Raw genomic sequence first — 22,002 nt, 5'->3', positions numbered from 1 at the left:
ACTGAGGCAGAGAAATGAAGGGACTTTCATAAGGTCACACATCAAGTCAGTCATCAGAACGTGGGGCTTTCTGAATCCCCAACTTTGAGTTTGAGATTCCACACCATATTGTCCACCTCATAAAATATCCTCCGATTGGAGCATGTGCATACACGTTGTCGATTGTGTTTAGTTTCCCATAATATGAACCAGGTCATCCCTAAAGATATTACATGTTCTCTCCCTAGCTCCTAAAATGTCAATGCTTATTTGATGTAAGCAAACTCATCAGCTGGCTTAAAGAAACATCTTTCCTCATTCACCAGGTAGAAGAGGAAAAAACTGATCACTTCCCATTTTCAGTATAGCTAAGTGGATGTCTTGTGTCATACATAAATTGGTTTTTCTTATTACTCTGAGTAAACATTTGGAGTCCAGCAAAATGTTAAATGGTAAATTCTTTCCACTTTAATTTGGAGTAAAAATGTGATTTTATTAAATATAAAGTCCTCTTTCTCTCTCGTAATAGCTTTATAATCATGTCATAAGGATTCTGAAATGATGGTCATGCCTAAATGACTTCTATTTTTAGCTCTCTAAAACAAATTATGGATTTACTTGATACATCTCTGGGATTAATGTAGTGTTGACCACTTCATGAAGACTAAGAGCCTGTTGACAAATAGGATTAACAGGAGGTGACCTCCTCTTTCATTGTTTGCACTTGCCTCCTGTTAACTAAGGGCAGGTGAATACTTGTTTCGAAGGCAGTAGGGATGCTGAACTGACTTGCGAACAAAGTTTCCATATTAATGGCAGGTCATAATAGTGTGTTTGTTTACATGTACTTCTTACAAAGGGAGGTATATCATGAGGTTATAGGGATCTTGTAACTTTTGTGTTTTGATGAACAAATCCAGCGGCTGAATCTAGATAAAGCAACAAATATACAGAAAGTAGGAATTGTGACAGTACCTTCCTTCCCAGCCTTGATGTCACCCATTGTAATTTTTCTCTTTATAGAGATATTTGCAGCATATTAAATATAATTAGCTTAAATATAGGAAGTAATAAAGACTTTCCCATATATATCTTATCAGAATTATTTAATTTGAAACCTGACTATGCCACTATTTCTTTGTTTTCCAAATTAGTACTGGTCAATCATCTGAACTACCGTGCAGTTCAGAGTTATTCTGTTCATGTGGTATTAACTTGCATAGCTTAAACCTGATGGTAGAATCAGTGGACGCTATTTATGACCGCAATAAGCATATTGTCAAATCTAAATTTTGTCAACAATCATTGTGATGCACACACATTTGCTTTCACTTTTATGCAAGTGTCACTTCCTTACATACTTGAAAGGCAGAGTGCACAATCATGATTCTACTGGATGAAAAGTAAAATGAAATGTAAGCATTGAGAGGAATATTCTTTTCATAATAAAGGGAACACTGCTGATAACCAGTTTATTCAGTGTCCGTACAGTTTCAGTCACAGATATCATGTGAAAGTTTTGGCATGCTCACAGGTTTAAGCTTTGCATATTAATCACTCTGTTTAGCAAGTAGCTTTGTGCAATGGTCTACAGTTTAAAAAGATCTTTAGGTTGTATGTACAGTATATCAAAAAGCTTTTAGGGACCAATGCCATATTATTAAATGTTGTCAATGTTTGCTCAAAGGAGCAAAATGTAAGTTACCAGTGTTCCCATGTCTGTTGGACATTGGAGGACAAGTAGAACATTTTAGTTGACCCACCTTATTGTAGGTTGCAAAAATCTTTTTGGTTATGTACTGCCAAATTCTGGATTTGTCTAAACAGTAAAAGAGCACTTTGTTTTGCCATGTAATGTATGTATGACTGTCTTGTTTGTGTCTTGATATGAAGATGTGTAATTTGAAAGTCAATTATATTTGTGAACAAAGAAAAAAGTAATCCAAAACCATCCTTTCCACACACCCAAAACAAGCCAAGTGCTGTAATTGTTTAAATAAACATACCCAATGTTCTGTGTGCATCTTCCATATGGGCTCAGCTGTAGCTGTAGTTTTTATTCTAATTTGCATATAAGACTCTACAGCACTAGGTAACTTAGGCTGTGTCCACATTTAAAACAGTATAGCGGCAGAACTGCAGTGCTGCAGCTGTCCTGCTTAGTGCTTCAGTGTACACACTGAATACTGCATTGGGAGTGGTTCTCCTGTCACTGTAGGTAATCCACCTCCACAAGAGGCAGTCCCTAGATTGACAGAAGAATTCTTCCATCAGCCTAGTGCTGTCTGCACTAGGGGTTAGGTAGGCTTAATTATATCTCATGAGGGTGTGGATTTTTCCCACCCCTGAGAGATGTAGCTATGCTGATCTAACTTTTTAGTGTAGACCAGCCCTTTGTGTGGGTGTTCCTTCCTTTGACTTGCATATTAATATTTTATAATTTCCACAATTTGAGTGTTTTGAACTAAAGGTTTGAATTAGATTGCTAGAGAACTGACTGTTGGCTTCTCAAACATCTTCTGAAAGCTATTTAGATACATTTGCAGGTTCGTTACTGAGCTACTCACAGGTGTGACTTGGTCATTTGTGACGTAATTTGGAGGGGGTGGCTGTTTAGCTTCCTTTCTCCACTGATGTAGATGTAGTCACATAATGTCTTTATCACAGAAGTTCCCAAAGTGTGGGTTGCAACCCCAAATGAGGTCATGCAGTCAGAAGATGGGGTCACGGCAATCCCCAGTGTGTAGAGGATGATATTTTGCTCTGCACAGCATGATCTGGCATGCGTGGTGCATGCAAGGTTACGATGCATGGAGGATGCCATTTTGCAGAGCAAAATAGTGTCCTCCATGTGGCATGACCTCACGTGTCTGGTGTGTGCAAGGTCACGCTGTGTGGAAGATGACATTTTGCTCTACAAAATGATGTCCTCCATGCTGTGTGGGATCCTGGAAGGAAATAATGCATTAAAATAGGGTTGTTCCCACAAAAGTTTGGGAACACCTGCTCTATCAAGTGTTCTTCCCAGAGTAAATGTGGTGTTTAAAGGGGAAATCTTATACCACATAACTATTTAATGAGGGCACAGATTAAATAGTTGAGAGATCCTATGTTTACATAAAGTTCATTTTAATCTTTGTTGATCAGCCATCATTTTTGAAAGTGATTTTTGTGGAATAATCACTATTCTCTTCTCTCCCCTCCTCTGTGTATAGCCTGGTTTTCTTGAGCCTCCGTTTGTTTTCACAGGTTAAATAAGAAGGTTGCATACATGCCTTCTAGTCTTGCTCTTTGTCTGAGAGGTACAATTTCTATCATACATTACATCCTCCTCCATTCTTAGATGTGTCAGTATGGCCTGGGGAACAAAATGTACCCAAGCTGCTTCTGGTCTAAGTATTCAGACCTGCAGTTTTGTTGCCAGGTGAAGACTTCTGTATACCTGTTGTTCTTTATTGTGGCCTACAACATTGGAGAAAATACCATTTTTCCTGTCTAGTATATCGGATACAATTATAGTCGGTACCGATTGGCAACGTTTTTCATCCCCCTCTAGTGGCTGGTTCATCATGTAGAAGATGACAACCTACTACTGTCAGTTACTCTTTTAACTCAAGTTTAGAGGTCTGTGCTGTATATCTAAAGCAGTGATACACAGAACTCAGTGGTTCAGGAACCAAATTAGCAATCAACATTACCCAGAAGAGCCACAGTATTGTGAATTCGTTGTTCCATTTACTATTTTTATGTATTATAATTTTCACTACAAAATGACTGACCAAGTATTCTACAGTTGGTTAATAATCTAGTAAAAGCATTTTGATTGGTTAATAATTAAATCACACAGTGTTTTAATACCTTGTACTGCAAAGAGCCGCAAGAGACACATTAAAGAGCCACTTGCAGCTCCCAAGCCTGACGGAGTATCTATGTATCACTGCTCTAAAGGTTCCAATCCTGCTGATGACCCATGAAGGGGACAGTATGATTCCACACAATGGAATTTGTTTTCTTCAGTTTTCTCTTTTAAAAACCTGGTGATTACACACACCAGAGTTGTTAAAAGAACATTTGAGTTTGCAACCTTAAAGTTAGGAAATGTCAGAATTACAAGTTACCTGTGCAACCTGAATTTGATGCCCATGTACATTTGCATTGTGATACTTTAATTTCATGATTCCGTGCCTCCCCCCCCCCCCCATAGGACCCCTGCCTCATTCAGTGTCCAGGATGGACAATGCTCACTTAATGAGCAGCTATTCCATTTTTTGTTTTAGCTTCATAATGCACCATACCTTATTTACTGCACACTAATCAAACCTTGATCTGAATACAGAATTATTTCCTTAGGACTTTCCTGTGGCACTCATTACTGTAGTATATGAATGCATCACAAATATTAATGAATTTATATTCATAATACCCCATGGATGTGGTCTGGTCTTCATTTTTTCAAATGGGCAACTGAGGCATAAAAAGATGAATGTCAAAAGTATGCACTAATTTTGGGTTCCCAATTTAAGGTGCCTTGGACCTGAGTCTTATATGTTCAAAGCAAAGCTCCCATTGGCTTTCGTTGCAGTTGAGTGCTCAAAACTTCTGTAAATCAGACCCAGGGTCTCAAATTAGACACCCAGAAAACGAGGAACACACAATGATCACCTGTGAAAAGTTTGATTTCAGTGACTTGCCTTGTATCACATAGGAACTTTGTGACATAGGCACTAATACAATCCAATTCTTCAGGATGGCATATAGATGCCTTATCCATGAGACCTTCCTTTCTTCCTGCAATCCCTTGCCTCATTCACTATATGCCTTCCAACTTCTGCAATATGAGGCAGGGGTTCTACAGACAAGTCTTCTTTACTAGCCCTGGTTCATCCCTAGAGCAAGGCATCCTGTGCACTGAATATGGCAGAATTCCTGTGGAAAAAATTGTATGTAATTGTGTAATTAAAGACTGTATCATACATAGACAGAAGGAGGCCGAATTAAGGTTGCAGACGTAACTTTTAATTCTGGTGTTTCCTAACTTTTGAGCACATCGTTTTGCAATCTTAATGTTTGTTTTAATTTAGTTTTTGTGTGTCTAACTTAACATTTATGTTCTGGTATCACCCAGAGGCTGGCAGGGTCAGGACTCCATTGTGCTCAGTGCTGTACAAATATTGTCTGATAGCAAATAAGGCAACAATGTCCAGCTATACACAATAAAATTACCATATTTCACTGAAGAGTTTAACCTTAAATATAACTTTGAGGAAGCTTAATTCTTAACTTTTTTAAAAAAGTGTTCAAAGTAGTTATAAATAAGAACTACGAGCATTGTTTACCTCATTTTTTAAAATTAAATCAGTTAAATCAAGGGATTTTTATTTTCTCAGATTACCAAAAATACTGAAGTCTTTCAGCTGTGCAAATAAGGTAGTTTAATGAATCCTATTACCTTGGTCTCGTGTAAACATTCCCAATCCTATTAGTATCCATATAATGTAGGACAAACCTCAGATTTCCACATTGAGCCTGCAAAACTTAATTCCTATTTATAAGGCTATTATGAATTAAATCATAAACATGTTCAAACATCAAGCTTCTAATTAAACTCACAAAAGCACTAACTGTGCAGGTTGAAGTTTTCACCCCCTTTACCTAACTGATGGTGATAGGTTTGAAAAATATGGAAGGGCTAAATATTGTCTTGTACTATACCTTGGGAGCTGTAAAACAGAGCACCATCTTGGTATTTGAGCTTTTCAGAGTATGCCTTTGTTAAATTATGATTGTGTAGCAGGTCATTTTTAAAAGGATTGTGGAAATATCTTTCTTTAGGGAGATCCCAAGATGATGGCTCATGGTTTCTGAAATGAAGGTAGTTATGTCAAGATTTTGTAACTGAATGAGCATTGAAAAATGTGGCATGAGAAATGGTGCAGACACTAAGAATTTTTACAGGTTTAACTTTTTTTTGATTAACAATGTCAATGTTTCTGTATCTTTAAATTTAAGTGATCTTGGAAACTTGATAGTTTACATGTTCACCTGAAGTGTGAAAAATACACTTATAGACCTACTGTATCAGTAGTCAATCAGTGATTAAATCCAGCTTCCCATGTTGAATATCTGTATAAAGCCTCTTAGTGAGATCATTTCTGATGTGTGGTATAGTATGAGTATGCTGTTACACACAATTGTGTGTAACATCTTCCTCAGCTGACCATGCAGGCTTGGTCTCTGCTTTGAACAAATGCTTAACTGCAATGCATTCAGCTGGTAATATATATCTTTCTCATCAGGATCTTGCTGTTTGGTAGAGGATATCTGTAAATGGAGCCCCATTCTTTTATGCTCCCAGTGAGATTGTTTGAGAATAGTAAGGCAAATTGAAAGGGTCTTGATGTCCATTTGACCATTTATTTTCCATGGAAAGGTAATTGTATGAAAGTGTTCTTGATGCTCAGCTTCTCCCACAATTCTGATACATATAAGCTATTCCTCTCTTGGCTGCAGTTTCTGGAGGCGGTTCAAATCTGCAACACAGCTTATGCTAGCCCACAGCCCTTCTTTTGCTTGCTACCAGATCTTCTGCCTCCACGGCAGCAGTTAGGTGTCATTGTGTTTAGCTCTCATCCTTTTCTTCTCAATTAGTTGTTAGCCATTTGAGGGGCAGATAAAGCATGTTTTCAAGCCTCCACACTGCCTCCTGGTCTGGGAACTGAGCATAGCAGTGGTCACAGCCAGCCAGAATCTCTGGTGCAGCACCTCCCACTTGCGAGGGCACGGGCCTCTGAGTTGGCCAAACACGTTGCTGTGTCCCTCACCTCTTCCCCAGTTTCTGAGACTCCATCTCAGAAGAACCCCAACCAGGGGAACAGAATAGAACAGGGAGAATGAGGAGGCTGACCCAGGGAAGTCCTGGGGAAAAAAAAAACACCATAAAAGCTAAGACCCTTTTTGGGCTACTGGTCCCCCCACAAGTCCAAAAGTGGGTCCTAGAAACTCTGGGAAGACAAGCTGGGCTCCTACTCAGATCCCTTCCTCTCAGCGTGAATAAGGGGTTTCTCATGATACTCTGGGGTAAGTCCTGCAAAACCCAGAGACTCCAGGTCCCAGAATGGAAAAAGGAAGTGTATTCTTTGCAAGGCACCTGGGACTTTTATTAATAAGTGAAGTGGTGTGAAAATCCTCCCCCCCCCCCCCCAAGTGAAGGGAGATTTTAAACCCCCTTCTGCCCCTGAGGAAGGGTTTGCTGGGATTTATCCCCTTCAGAATCTTTATCAGTGTTCTGTACTGCACTCCGTGCCCGTCCCCAATTCTGCAGTATGTCTGGGCATGCAGAGAAGCCCGTTCCATCTGTGCAGCCCTGCCTCAGGCTTCAGCCTAATGGAAATTGTGTCTGTATGTTTTTTAGCTTGAGGACCCTTGCTCTGCCTGAGAAAGGGACTAAGATTTTGAGGCAGCAGCAGAATGGGAAGTGCCTTCTTATCATCCGCTTTTTTATCTGCCAGAGAAAGGGGATCAGACCCTGAAAGGTGGGTAAAGTGGCTCTCTTCTCACCCCTCCCCTGCTTGACATTAAAGCCTTGAGCACTTCAGGCAGTGTGTGACCATAACAGAGACATGTGACAAGGTGTGTCTTCATAGGATTACAGAGGGGTATGTAAGAAATCCTTTCCTGTATTCAAAAATTATTCTGATTTACTATGTAAAGCCTAGAGTGGTACTAGGTCACTCATACAACACTGTCTTGGGTCTTAGCTGGCCTGGGACAGGCAGCCTTTCACATACCTTTCATTTAATGAAGGCATGTATGCCAGTACCCCTTCTGTATTGTGTGGTCCACCTGTAAAACAGTCCGGGGAGAACTATCACACATGCAAATAACATAACAAAACAAAACACACAACCCTAAAAAACAAACCTACAGAACTTTTCCAAGACATGTCAGTTGGTGGCCTGTAAGGAATTTATTAATATTAATAAAATATCATTCTTTGTTAGCATTATGATACATGTTTTCCTATTGATGCCTCCTTTGAGAGCATCATAAGATCCAAATGAGGATCCCCAATTAAACCAAATGTTAAACTAAAATGATAATTTATATATAATATAAAATATAAAAACAAAGAAATTGCATATATATTGGGAGCCTAAGTTTGGAGCAGTAGTAGCTCCACTATTGAAAGGTACAGTCACGCCTTCAGAAGGGACTTCCTTCTAAAAGACCCTATAGACCATAAGAATCATGACATGCTGCACAGCAATTGCAAAACCTCAGCTATAGTTGTTCAGACCAAAGGTTTTTCACATGTTTAGTAAGGAAAGCTTCCTTTGTGGTGAACGAGTGGCTCATCTTTCAGGAATATGATGGGTTTTTGGAGTGAGACATCTTGGGTTCTGTCTTGTTCAAACACTTGATGTGATTTGTGATAAGCAGTGGATTCTAATTTGGTGGCTACGGGGATGTCATGTTATACCCATGAATAGTCATCGCTCATTCTAAATGGATATCTTGTGCATTCAAACTTACACGTGAGGAGCTATTGGAGAAAACATTAGAGAAATTAGTAGCTGACACTGCCAGAGGCCTCAACCCTTGCTGTCAAAGCCAGCACAGCAATCCACTGGTTGCTACCAACTCAAAGAGTATCCAAGAGAGGACTGTTAACCTGGGGGAGTACGAGGAATCTGGAAAAGTTTCCAAGGAAAGCTAGATTAATTTTCCTCTTAACCAGCAAAATCCTCAGCATGACACTTCCTTCTGATCCATCTTCTGCACGGAATCTTAAGTAGCTGATAGTAGTCCCAGCCAAGGTACAGCTCACAGGCCACAGTGCACAATTTTGCAACCTGGACTCTGGATCACTTCCAAGCTCATGGCTTCACGATAATACCAGGAAAAGCTCTGATTCCCTTGACCAACATAATTCACCTGTGAGTGGGGACAGAAACATTGGTGATGAAGATCTACCCATCACTAGACAGATTCCGGAAGATCCAAGTTCTGATATCTATGTTAGACAAATGCATGCAGGCCAACCATAGCACAGTCTCTCTAGTCACTGGGCCTTCTGGTCTTCTGCATATGGGTCTCTCCATGAGTGAGGTCACATATCGGGTGTCTCCAGGCCTTTTTTCTGGGAGGATGGAACCATTTCCTGGAGCAAATGCAAGACGAGGTACTGGTTCCCAACCAGATGCTTGATCACCTAAGATGATGAACAGTCCCAGAGGACATCCACAGGGGTCTTCCTATCTATCTTCCAGACCTGCTGGTTCTCACAATAGACACCATTTGTGACGGGATGAGGTGCACTTCTGGGACCAGTAACAACATAGGATATCTGGAACTCCAGAGAAAGGAATCGCAGCATCAAGATGTTGGAGCTCAGAGCTGCTAAACTAGCTTAACTGAGATTCCAGAGCTACCTAGAAGGCAGTCATATTTTGATCCAACAAGACAACATGACCACAGTTGCATATTAAACACCCCAGGGGAACAAGGAGCATAGCTGTACATGCAGAAGCAATGGAGACGTCAGACAAGACTTTCCTTTCCCTAAAAGTGATACGCATGGAAGGAGAGCTGAACCAAAAGGCAGATTGGCTCAGCGGACTCAGTCAACTACTTGGAGTGATGTCTGAACCAGGAAGTTTTCACTCTGATCTCATGGATGTTCAGCCTTCCCTCAGTTGACCTGTTTGGTCATTTTGTATTCTTGCAATTACCAATGTTCTTCATCCGGGAAGCAGACTCCAACCAAGTGCATGGGGACAGATGTTCTGTCACATAGATGGCCTTTAGGTCTGCTATATGTGTTCCCGCCATACCATCTCCTAGGGAAGGTTATCCAAAAATAAAGCAAGAAGCAGCAAGGGTGATAGCGCGAATTCTGTATTGACTAAGGAGACCCTGGTTCTCTAATCTGATGGAATACAAACTGGAACTGCAGTTGCCGTTTCCAGTGAGATGAGGTGATTTTTTTTCTCTCTCTCTCTCTGTCCATTCCTCCATCCAGACCCAGATAGTTTTCATCTGACAGCCTGGCAGGGAAGTGTTAGGCCAAGTGCAGCTATCAGGACTCTATTCTATTCTATTCTATTCCAGGGAAGTTTCCATTCTAAAAGCCTACTCCTCCACATGGATGGAGTTCATGTCGTCCAAGAGCTCAACACAGATCCAAGAGATCCTGGGATTCTGGCTACTCAGGATTTCCTTCAGAAAGGTTCGCATGGAGCCTTCATCCCAGCACCATAGCATCCTGGGTATCAGCTCTAAGTATTGTTCTATTCACAGGATGGTCCAGCTCCTTCGCAGAACTTTCAGGTATCCGGATTTCTCAGAGCAATCAGGGCAGCAGTTTGACCAATCTTCTCTAAGAGGGACCTAGCACTGGGATTGAAAACTCTACCCATTCATCCCTTTGAGCCTCTGATTTCATTCATTCTGCCTATTGGTACAGCATCCAAATGAGAAGCAGCAGCACAACTTTGATGTCAGGAGAACACTAAAGACTTTAATCAAGCGTACAGAATCCACAAGAAGATGAGGCTCCCTGTTAATTTCCTTTCGTCTTGACATGCCAAGGGCTTAGAGTATCCAAGCTATCCTTTTCTAGATGGATGAGACTATGCATCATTGAGACCTACAAGCCTTCCCACACGCCTGTTCCAGAAGGAATCAAGGCTCATTCTCTTAGTTCCATGGCAACCTCATGGGCCGATACACTGTGCGCTTTCACTGCAGAGATCTGCAAACCAGCCATGTAGCCATGGGCAAATGTCTCTATCAGACATTTATAAGGTGGACTTTCTGTCTCTACACAGATCTCCGTTGGCAGGAATGTGCTCCAGATGGTGATCCAGACATTGCTTTTGCTTAGTTCAAAAATGGGTGGAGGGGGGTCTTTCCTATTTTTTATGTTCACTTTTCTGTTCCTCCCTACTCCTCATTACTGCTCACGACTACCCATACGTATCAGGATTGTGATAGACACTGGGCCACAGAATGGGAAACTTCTACCTTATAGTTTCTTTTCTGCTGATAGTATCTCCCACAATTCTTCTAATCCTGGACAGCTTCACAGCCCAGAGTCAGTATTTTATTTGGATAGTTACTGTGTAGGCAGTGGCTTACTGAAGACAATTAATTAGTTGGCACTGAAATTATTGTTACTAATTTTCCAAGAGTTTTTTCACAGCTTTGGAATGAATCATTGGTCAGCAAGCAGGATCTTGCCCCATTGACCATGAAGTGAAATCATTGTAGTTCCCTCTTCGTTAGAGCTTGTTCAGACTGTAGCAGCACAGTTGCACACTGTTTAGTTTATGCCTTTTTGTTTTTTATAGTATCTGCCTAAATAGTAGATGGACTTTTTAAAAAGTATTTAATAGTTTGTAAAGGCCCTTATCAGTGTTAGCGTTCAGTATATATAAAGCTGTCTCATGAAGCCTGGAGTGTATTTTCTCACACCACTATTAAAAGATCATTCCACCACATGTGGAGTTGTCTTGAGATCACATTTTTACAAAACTGAGCACTAGAGAATAGGACTCATGTTTTGGTGGTGGGAAATCCCTCCTCCAGTGCTTCATTCCTCCTCCTACCCACATTCTCTTTTTAAAAATAAAAATATATATATTTCTATCTTCCTGTTTTATTAAACTGGCCTGCTTCATTTAGTCAGGAGGGCATTAAATTAATGACAGAAGAGAAGAGTAAAAAGAGGAAAGATACGAGTACTCATTTAGCACAAAAATCCAGATGTTGAGAAACAAAATTAATCAAGGTGGCAAAGGACATGAAAGGACATTCTTTAATTGCCTATACACTGATCCCAGGAGCCTGGGTAACAAACAAGAAGAATGGAATTGCTCATTTATGAGCATAAATTCAATATAATTGGTATTACTCAAACCTGGTGGGATGATTCCCATGATTGGAATGTTTAAAATCAATTATTATAACCTATTTAGGAAAGATTGAATGAGCGGGGGGGGGGGGGGGGGGGGCACTCAGCAAAAATGGCATTACCTGTTTCCAAGTCACCAGGAACTGAAAGAAAATGATCTTGAATGTTTATGGATCAATTCCCTAACAGGTAAAGAATAAGATTGGATGCAGACCACCCAATGACACAGGGAAACAGAATGACTGGATCCTTTATGGACTGATCTATAATGTGTAGGGGGGAAAAAAGCTGAGAGACCCTGGGGGACTTCAGTTTGAGTGGAACATGCTGGAGGTCTCATGCTGCCAGTACTGAAACATCCTTGGAATTTATAACTATTATAGATGATGATTTCCTGACACAGAAAGTGTTGCATCCACAGGTGGATTCTATATTGGATCTCATCTTGAGAGAGAGTGAACTGATCACAGAAATGAAAATGATAGCTTAAGTACAAGTGATCATGACTTTATTCTGTTTGCACGTAACAAATATTATCCAGTCCAGACCAGTAATAAAAAAACATTGTGACTTAAAAGGGTCAGTTTCACAAAGCTGAAAACAATTATGAGCCAAATCAACTGGGAGAAAGAATTTAATCAGAAAAATGTGGACGATAATTGGAAATTGTTTAAAAACACTTTACTAGATATCCAAAAAAAGTCTCAATCCTACAGTTGAGGAAGAAGGCTATATTAGTTAAAAAATAAAAAACTGGTTGAGAGGGAAGTGAAGGTAGTATTTAAGAAATAAAGAAGATATATATAACAAATGGAAGAAAGGAGAAGTTCGTAGTAATGAGTGTAAATCATAATCTAGGAAGTATAGAAAATGGACAAGGGAAGCAAAGGAACACAAGGAGAAATCTATGGCCAGCAGAGTTAAGGACAATAAGGAGTGCAAGTATATTATGAACCAAAAAAAATCCTAACAATGGTATTGGTCCATTACTAGATGGAAATGGTAGAATTATCAATAATAATGCAGAAAAGACAGAAGTGTTCAATAAATATTTCTGTTCTCTTTTTGAGGAAAAAACATATGATATAGTCATGTCATATGATAACACTCCTTCCATCCCATTAGTATCACAGGAGAATGTTAAACAGCAGCTACTAAAGTGAGTCAGACCTGCTGATTTTAAAATGTCTGTCCTACACCCAAGAGTTTTAAGAGCTTGCTGAGGTGCTTACTGGACAGTTAATGTTGATTTTTGATAAGTCTAAGTTCCAGAAGACTGTAAGGAAGCTAATGTTGGACCAGTATTTTAAAAGGGTAAATGGGATAACGCAGGTAATTATAGACCTGTCAGTCTGACATGGATCCCAGACATGATAATGGAGCAACTGTTATGGGACTTAATTAATAAAGAATTAAAAGAGGGTAATATAATGGCAATCAAGATGGGTTTATGCAAAATAAATCCCGTCAAATAACTTTATTTTTTTAATGAGATTACAAGTTTAGTTGCTAAGGTAAAGTGTTGATGTAGTACACTTAAACTTCTATCAGGCATTTGACTTGGTAGTGCGTCACATTTTGATTTAAAGAACTAAAATGATATAAAATTAACATGACACACTTTAAATGAATTAAAAGCTGGTTAACAGGTCTCAAAATGTAGTTGTAAATAGGGAATCATCATTGAGCGGGTGTGTTTCTAGTGGGGTTCCACAGGAATCGATTCTTGGCCCCATGGTATTTTAACAATTTCACCAGTGATCTGGAAGAAAACATTAAGTCATCACTGATAAAGTTTGCAGATGACACAAAAATTGGGGGAGTGGTAAATGAATGAAGAGAGGAGGTCACTGATACAAAGTGGTCTGGATCACTTGGCAAGATGGACACAAGCAAACATTATGCATTTTAATACAGTTAAATGTACATGTGTAGATCTAGTAACAAAGAATTAAGGCTGGGGGGGATTCTATCCTGGGAAGCAGTGACTCTGAAGAAGATTTGGGAGTGTTGATGGATAATCAGCTGAACATGGCTGGCGTCACACAGGGCGCTCAGAAGGACTTATGTGATCTTTGGATGCATAAATGGGAATCTTGTGTAGGAGTAGAGTGATTTTTACCTCTGTATTTGGCACTGGTGCAATCACTGCTGGAATACTGTCTACACTTCTAGTGTCCACAATTCAAGAAGAATGTTGATAAACTGAAGAGGGTTCAGAGAAGAGCCACAAGAGTGATTAAAGGATTAGAAAAGCAAACCTGCCTTATAGCTAGGGCCCTACCAAATTCATGGCCATAAAAAAGTGTCACGGGCCATGAAATCTGGTCTCCCCCTGTGAAATCTTGGTCCTTTGTGTGCTTTTACCCTATACTGTACCAATTTCATGGAGGAGACCAGAGTTTCTCAAATTGGGGGTCCTGATCCAAAAGGGAGTTGCAGGGGCGATCGTGGTATTGCCACCCGTACTTCTGCGCTGCCTTCAGAGCTGGATGGCCAGAGAGCAGTGGCTGTTGCCTGGGCACCCAGCTCTGAAGGCAACAGCAGGGCAGAAGTAAGGGGGGCAATGCCATACCATGCCATCCTTACTTCTGTGATGCTACTGGCAGCAGCTCTACCTTCAGAGCTGGGCTCATGGCCAGCAGCCGCTGCTCTATGGCCATCCAGTTCTGAGGGCAGCACCGCCGCCTGCAGCAGCACAGAGGTCAGGGTAGCAGTACCACAGCCCTGCCGATAATAACTCCTTTTTGGGTCAGGACCCCCTACAGTTACAACATGAAATTTCAGATTTAATAGCTAAAATAATTAAATTTACTATTTTTAAAATACTATGACCGTTAAATTGACCAAAATGGACCGTGAATTTGGTAGGGCCCTACTTATAATGATAGACTCAAGGAGCTCAGTCTAGTTAGCTTAACAAAGAGAAGGTTAAGGAGTGAGGTGATTACAGTCTCTAAATACCTAGACAGTCAACAAATATTTAATAGGTTTTTCAGTCTAGCAAAGATAGTTGTAACACAATCCAATGGTTGAAAGTCGAAGCTAGACAAATTCTGACTGGAAATCAGCCATACATTTTTAAGAGTGGATAATTTAGCATCAGACCAGTTTATCAAGGATCGTGATGGATTCTCAATCACTGATGATTTTTAAATCAATATTGGATGTTTTTCTAAAAGATATGCTCTCGGAAATATTTTGGGGGTAGTTCTACGGTTTGTTATGCAAGAGATCAGACTGGATGATCACAATGGTCCCTTCTGGCTTTGGAATTATAAAATTCATTGATTCATAATTTGTATTTAAGAAGGGGATACCTTAACATTATATTTATCTGTGTACAGTGTCCTGAGAGGTTCTGAGATAGGGGCTTTGTTTTATATCTAATTCCTGCTGTAAATAATAAATTATAATGCAGGTGCTCAATTCCTGGTCATGTTGAGAACTACTTGTATTGAAAGTGATACATATTTCATTCTTATGTCAGAATGTCTTAGCTCAAATGTCACTTCAGTTCTTGCTCTAATGATTCTTATCCAGAAAGTAATACTGTATCCCTGCCATACCAAGCTCCAGAATTTCCATGTAAAAAAATCTCATTTACATTCTAATTCAAATGAAAAACCCAACATTGAAGTTCCATAGGCTCTCCAAGTTGTCCTCTGAGCCTGCACTTCAAAGCCACTTACTTGAAATACAGTGATTGAATCAGATGGTGTTTTCTTCCTAACCCTGGTGTGCAGTTTGCAAATTAATTCCAGTTCTGCAGTTTCTTGTTGGAGTCTGTTTTTGAAGTTTTTTTTTATTGAAGAATTGCAACTTTTAGGTCTGTAATTGAGTGTCCAGGGAGGTTGAAGTGTTCTCCGACTGGTTTTTTAATGTGTTAATTCTTGACATCTGATTTGTGTCCATTTATTCTTTTGCATAGAGACTGTCCGGTTTGGCCAATGTACATGGCAGAGGGGCATTGCTGGCACATGATGGCATATATCACATTAGTAGATGTGCAAGTGAACGAGCCCCTGATGTGATTAGGTCCTATGATGATGTCGCTTGAATAAATATGTGGACAGAGTTGGCAATGAGCTTTGTTGCAAAGATAGGTTCCTGGGTTAGTGTTTTTGTTGTGTGGTTGCTGGTGAGTATTTGCTTCAGGTTGGGGGGCTGTCTGTAAGTGAAGACTGGCCTGTCTCCCAAGATCTGTGAGAGTGAGGGATCATCCTTCAGGATAGGTTGTAGATCCTTAATGAAGCGCTGGAGAGGTTTTTGTTGGGGGCTGAAGATGCTTCAGAAATAGACTCCAACGAGAAACTGCAGAACTGGAATTAATTTGCAAACTGGACACCATTAAATTAGGCTTGAATAAAGCCTGGGAGTGGATGAGTCATTACACTAACTAAAGAACTATTTCCCCATGCTAATTTTTCCCCTACTGTTACTCACACCTTCTTGTCAACTGTTTGAAATGGGCCATCCTCATTATCACTACAAATGTTTTTTCTCTCCTGTTGATAATAGCCCATCTTAATTGGTTAGTCTCGGTAGAGTTGGTATGGCAACCCCCATTTTTTCATGTTCTCTGTATATATATCTTCCTACTGTATTCTCCACTGCATGCATCTGGTGAAGTGGGTTTTAGCTCACGAAAGCTTATGCCCAAATAAATTTGTTAGTCTCTAAAGTGTCACAAGTACTCGGTTTTTTTGCTGATGCAGACTAACACGGCTACCACTCTGAAAGTAATTCACAGAGGTGGTCATAGCTGTATAGTAACTTGTCTTTTGTTCAAAACTATTGGATGTCCCGTTAATGCTGTGCATACCAGTAAAAAAAAAAAAAGGGGGGGGGGCAATCAAATGTACTTTTGTTGACAATTTTGTTCTTTCTTAAAACTTTCATGTATAGCTGTGTTTTAAAGGACTTCCATGTTTCTTAAATTATGGATGACAGTCCTTTAAACACTATCAAGATGATATACTTGTTAGTGTAGGTGACACATCCCACACTGGTGTTCCTCAAATTATTGTCTGTCAGTGATAAAGAGCTGATCAGTTTATCAAATGATTTAATCTAAGTCTCAAACTGCCTAGATCTTGATTTTATGTTAAGATCTTTCTCAGTGCCTCTCTTCCTTCCACACACAACAAAGATAAAAACATATTGTGCAAACGTAATAATATGTTAGATAAATCTGTCCACAGAAATATTTTAAAGGAACTGCCTCTATTGTGTGTAAAATCCCTCTGCTATATTTGGCATTAGTACTTGTTTGGAAATGGAGACTGCCAGTAAAAACAAAATAATTTCTCTTTCCAACATTAGTTTGAAACTGAAATACTTTAGTTTTCAGCGTTACCTCTTCTCAACTGCCTTGAATAAGGATTAAACAACAATCGCAGTTGGTACATAAGAATTTAACATAAGGGCCATACTGGGTCAGACCGATGGTCCATCTAGCCCATCAGCCCGACAGTGGCCAGCACAAGATGTTTCAGAGGGAATGAACAGAACATGGCAATTTCAAGTGATCCTCATCCTCAGTCATCCAGCTCAGCTTCTGGCAATCAGAGATTTAGGGATACCCAGAGCATGGAGTTGTGTCCCTGACCACCTTAGCCATTGATGGACCTATCCTCCATTAACTTATCTGTTTTGTTTTTTTTAATCCAGTTATACTTTTGGCCTTCACAACATCCCTTGGCAACAAGTTCCACAGGTTGACTGTGCGTTGTGTGAAGAAATACTTCCTTTTGCTTGTTTTAAACCTGCTGCCTATTGATTTAATTGGGTGACACCCGGTTCTTGTGTTATGGAAAGGAGTAAATAATGCTTCCCTCTTCAGTCTCCACACCATTCATGATTTTTTAGACCTCTGTCATATCCCACGCCCCCACCTTATTCATCTCTTTTCTAAGAACACTCCTTGTATGGAAGCTGTTCCATGTGCCTAATCATTTTTGTTGCCCTTTTCTGTACTTTTTCCAGTTCTGCTTTCTTTCTTTTTTTAAAATAGAGAGACCAGAACTGCACACAGTATTCAACGTGTGGGTGTGCCATGGATTTATAAAGTTGCATTCTGATCTTTTCTGCCTTATATATCCCTTTCCTAATGATTCCTAACATTGTTAGCTTTGTTGACTGCTGCTGCACATTGAGCAGATGTTTAGAGAACTATTCACGATGACTCCAAGATCTTTCTTCAGTGGTAACAGCTAATTTAGAACCCATCATTTGGTATGTATAGTTGGGATTATATTTTCCAGTGTGCATTACTTGCACTCATCAATATTGAATTTCATCTGCCTCTGTGTTGCCCAATCACCCTGTTTTGTTAGATTCCTTTGAAACTCTTCAAAGTCAGATCTGGACTTAACTATCTTGGGTAATTTAATATCATCTGAAAATTTTGTCATCTCATTGTTTATCCGCTTTTCCAGATCATTTACGCATATATTGAACAGCACACGTCCCAGTACAGATCATTGGAGGTAGGATAGTACCACTAACGTTTTTATTTATTATAATTTTGATGCTGCAGCTACAAACTGAATATGCTGCTGCATCCGTTTTAATAAAATTAGATCTGATTTGCAAAATACTGTATGAAAATATAAAGTCCCTAAAGTACTTAAATGTCACTTGATGATTTGCCAGGGTCATTGCTTTGTTACCTTTTAATTTCATTTGGTGAGAAAGGTTTCACCAGTCTTCCATCTTGTCTTGTTTTTAGTCTTTGAGAGCACTCAGGCAATCAAGTCAGGGTCTGTTAGGGTTCCAATTAGAGAGTCATCTTTTCTCACTTGCTAATTCCAGCAGTAAAAACTGTCTCTGAAGAAAAATGTCTTTGCACAATGTGAAAGAGTATGAGTGAAGTTCTCTGATTCTTGGTTTAAACAGGTAATGAGTCTTTTAAAATCCAGGTAAAAAAAAAAAATTGGTAAACTTTTACCAACAAGCCTCACATTTTAAGGAAGTGTCTGCACTGAGAATGCTTGGTCTTATTGTTTGGAGAATTGCTTACATGGCGGTCTGCAAATTGTGATTGGTGATGCATGCCATGTGTGCTGCACTTGTTAAACCCATAAATGCCCCCCACCCTAACCCCCTAAAAAACTCCGAACAAAAACAACAGTTAAGGCTGAAACGTAGCAATTTGTCCATTATCAAAGCCTGATTTGTTTGTAATCATACTTTTCATAGTTCTGACATACTTAGGATTGACTGCTAAATATAATGGTATACATGTAGATTGTTGCTTTGAGGATTTTCCCCATATAACTATAGCATTATAAAGTTACCCTGAATTGCAAGTATTATGCTACAACTTGTTGTATTTTAAGGTGTCTTAGTCCACTTAAATGTTTTGAGATGGTACTTTTTAATGTTGTAAATATCTTTCTCTTCTCTTAGGAAGCATCACAAGTGGTTCCACAGCACTCTTTGAAGTTCCTGACACGTGGTAGCCAACATCTGTATTAATAAAAAGTGAAGCTGATTCAAAGCAATTGCAAGAGTATACCACTTGGAAGCCATACTTTATTTAAATAAAAAGTGGTGTTGAAAAATAAGTATGTCTCCTGAAAATCAGTTTAATTTTTTTAAACTGTCTACTGAACAATCACTGTCAGTTTTACTCGTGTATTAACTAGTTTACAATTCTGTCTGTTGATCATGTGAAATCTTTGCTGTCGTAAACAATGTTAGATTTAAGAAGCAAGACTAAACATGTTTTGGTCACCTGTTATGGCATGTTGGCTATGAAATGTACAAAAAGAATCAGCACTATTAAGAATTTTGTTAGGCTGTTTCCTGTGCTTGAGGGGAGTTATCACACAAGTCTTCTCATCTTCAGATGTTCGGGCAATATCAGTAGTCCTGAACAGATAAACCTCAGTATCGGTTACTGCTTTCTACCAGTTACCCTGGAAACCTTACAGTGTTGTCCTTTTTCCTCAGTAGGAAGACTTCAGCCAGTATCTGTCTGGAAACTAATCCTACACATATATATCCTTTTGTCCTCTTGGAAAAATTTAACTTATACTTTCCTTAAAAAAAAAAAAGAAAGAAGAAAAAAGAAAGAAATTAATGTTGGGAGGAGGTGGGTTTTCTTTTCTGTTTTCACTCAAGTCTTGATCTGGTTTTCCATGGTTTGTGTTTTTTTGTAAAAATGTTTTTGAAACCTGTGACAAACCTGCAAACTGTACCAGCCCTTTATTCATTTACAAAAAATCTGCTTTGGTAGATTTCAGAAACTTTGATATTTAACATTTTTGTATCATGGAAATAAAAATGAAAAATGTATTTCCATAAAATGAAAATAAAAAACATTTTCTTAGGACCCAGTGTGTCTGTATTTTTCACATCATTATGTGACTTTTCTCTTGTTTTGCCATTCATATATGGTTAGTGGGTATTAAGACACATACATTCTTGTTTTATAAATGTGTTTCGAACACATCATTCTCGCAAATGGAATAACTACCGGAGTTCATGAGATAATATTTATTGTGGAGCCTGACCCCTGACCCCTTAAATACAATAAAGGGAAACCCCTTGGAGGTGAGGGGTGAAGCAAAAACAACTTTCTGCTCTTTACTGTTCCTTTATGATCTATAGCAGCTGCCTCAAATTCTCAAAAGTAATTTTTAAATTTTCCTGGTTGACTTTTCTTTTGAAACATTAGGTCCTAACATGTTGAAGGCAGCATGTTCATCTGACAATCCAGGAATGTACTAGCTTTCAATCTTAGCACTAACTTCTGCTCCACATCATCTGCTCCACTGCTTTGTGTTGTGAGGCAGAGAATGTCTGACTGGAGTGCAGGAGGTGATGGTAATGAATCTGAGTGAGCTCTGTTGCTATTAGGGATCCCCAGGTCTTCTGTACTATGATATCAGGAGTAAAACTTAGTATGGATCACCAAGCTCCATGTGCCTTTGGTGGCCTCAAACTAAAGTGAGGCTTCAAATCCCTCCTCAATGTGAGTATGATCATTGTTTGAGTTATTCAGGAAGAACTACTCATGTTGTGCACCATCTTGTAGCGAGATTTTCAAACGCTGAGATGAACAAATAAGCTGCAGTCACAATGTCTGATTTTCATGTCTATATTTTCTAAAAATGTGGTTTTCAAGAACGCAAAGTCCTCAAACATGTGAATGGATTAAAGAGAACACAGTTTGAAAAGGAGCTTAGTCTCACGTTCTTACCTTGATGCAAAACAAGTAGTGTAAATATTCAAAAAAGTAATACAGTAGTTTCGTAATTTTTTAAATTCTAGTAACAATCTGAATATCATACATTACAGTGGTCAATTTTTCCATTTATTTGGACTGGGTCAGATGGAACAATGCATGTGCTATGAGGATATTTTTTCCCCCCCAAACTGTAAAGTAATTGTTCTCCCAGGAATTCTGCTGGCTTTTCTAGTGGAAGCCAGCTTTAATCTTAAAAAGAAAAGGAGTACTTGTGGCACGTTAGAGACTAACCAATTTATTTTACCTCCCCCCACCCCACTCTCCTGCTGGTAATAGCTTATCTAATGTGATCACTCTCCTTACAATGTGTATGATAATCATGTTGGGCCATTTCCAGCACAAATCCAGGTTTTCTCCCCCCCCTTCCCCCCCCCCCACACAAACCCACTCTCCTGCTGGTAATAGCTTATCTAAAGTGACCACTCTCCTTATAATGTGTATGATAATCAAGGTGGGCCATTTCCAGCACAAATCCAGGGTTTAACAAGAACGTCGGGGGGGCGGGGGGGGGGGGTAGGAAAAAACAAGGGGAAATAGGTTACCTTGCATAATGACTTAGCCACTCCCAGTCTCTATTCAAGCCTAAGCTAATTGTATCCAATTTGCAAATGAATTCCAATTCAACAGTTTCTCGCTGGAATCTGGATTTGAAGTTTTTTTGTTGTAATATCGCAACTTTCATGTCTGTAATCGCGCGACCAGAGAGATTGAAGTGTTCTCCGACTGGTTTATGAATGTTATAATTCTTGACATCTGATTTGTGTCCATTTATTCTTTTACGTAGAGACTGTCCAGTCTGACCAATGTACATGGCAGAGGGGCATTGCTGGCACATGATGGCATATATCAC

The 22,002-nt window shown here is 39.4% G+C and overlaps 1 protein-coding gene across 5 annotated transcripts in view; it reads left to right on the top strand.

The window, feature by feature from the left end:
* The window catches only part of PARN (poly(A)-specific ribonuclease), a 172,175-nt gene extending 151,941 nt beyond the window's left edge, over nucleotides 1-20,234 (top strand). For 3 of the 5 annotated variants that reach the window (XM_043523383.1, XM_037910035.2, XM_037910033.2), the window contains one exon: nucleotides 19,307-20,234. In XM_043523383.1, the coding sequence (XP_043379318.1) occupies nucleotides 19,307-19,359 (53 nt within the window). In that variant the 3' untranslated portion in view covers nucleotides 19,360-20,234. Of the gene's footprint in view, nucleotides 1-7,390; nucleotides 7,512-18,333; nucleotides 18,385-19,306 lie in introns of all 5 variants that reach the window. The other 2 variants (XR_005226961.2, XM_037910034.2) reach the window with 2 other exon arrangements.
* The last annotated feature ends 1,768 nt before the right edge of the window (nucleotides 20,235-22,002 follow it).

This window comes from Chelonia mydas, chromosome 10 (genome assembly GCF_015237465.2).
Source record: "Chelonia mydas isolate rCheMyd1 chromosome 10, rCheMyd1.pri.v2, whole genome shotgun sequence".
Lineage (NCBI taxonomy): Eukaryota > Metazoa > Chordata > Testudines > Cheloniidae > Chelonia > Chelonia mydas.
Note: the sequence above shows the minus strand (reverse complement) of the source record. Positions and strands in the feature narration are given on the sequence as shown.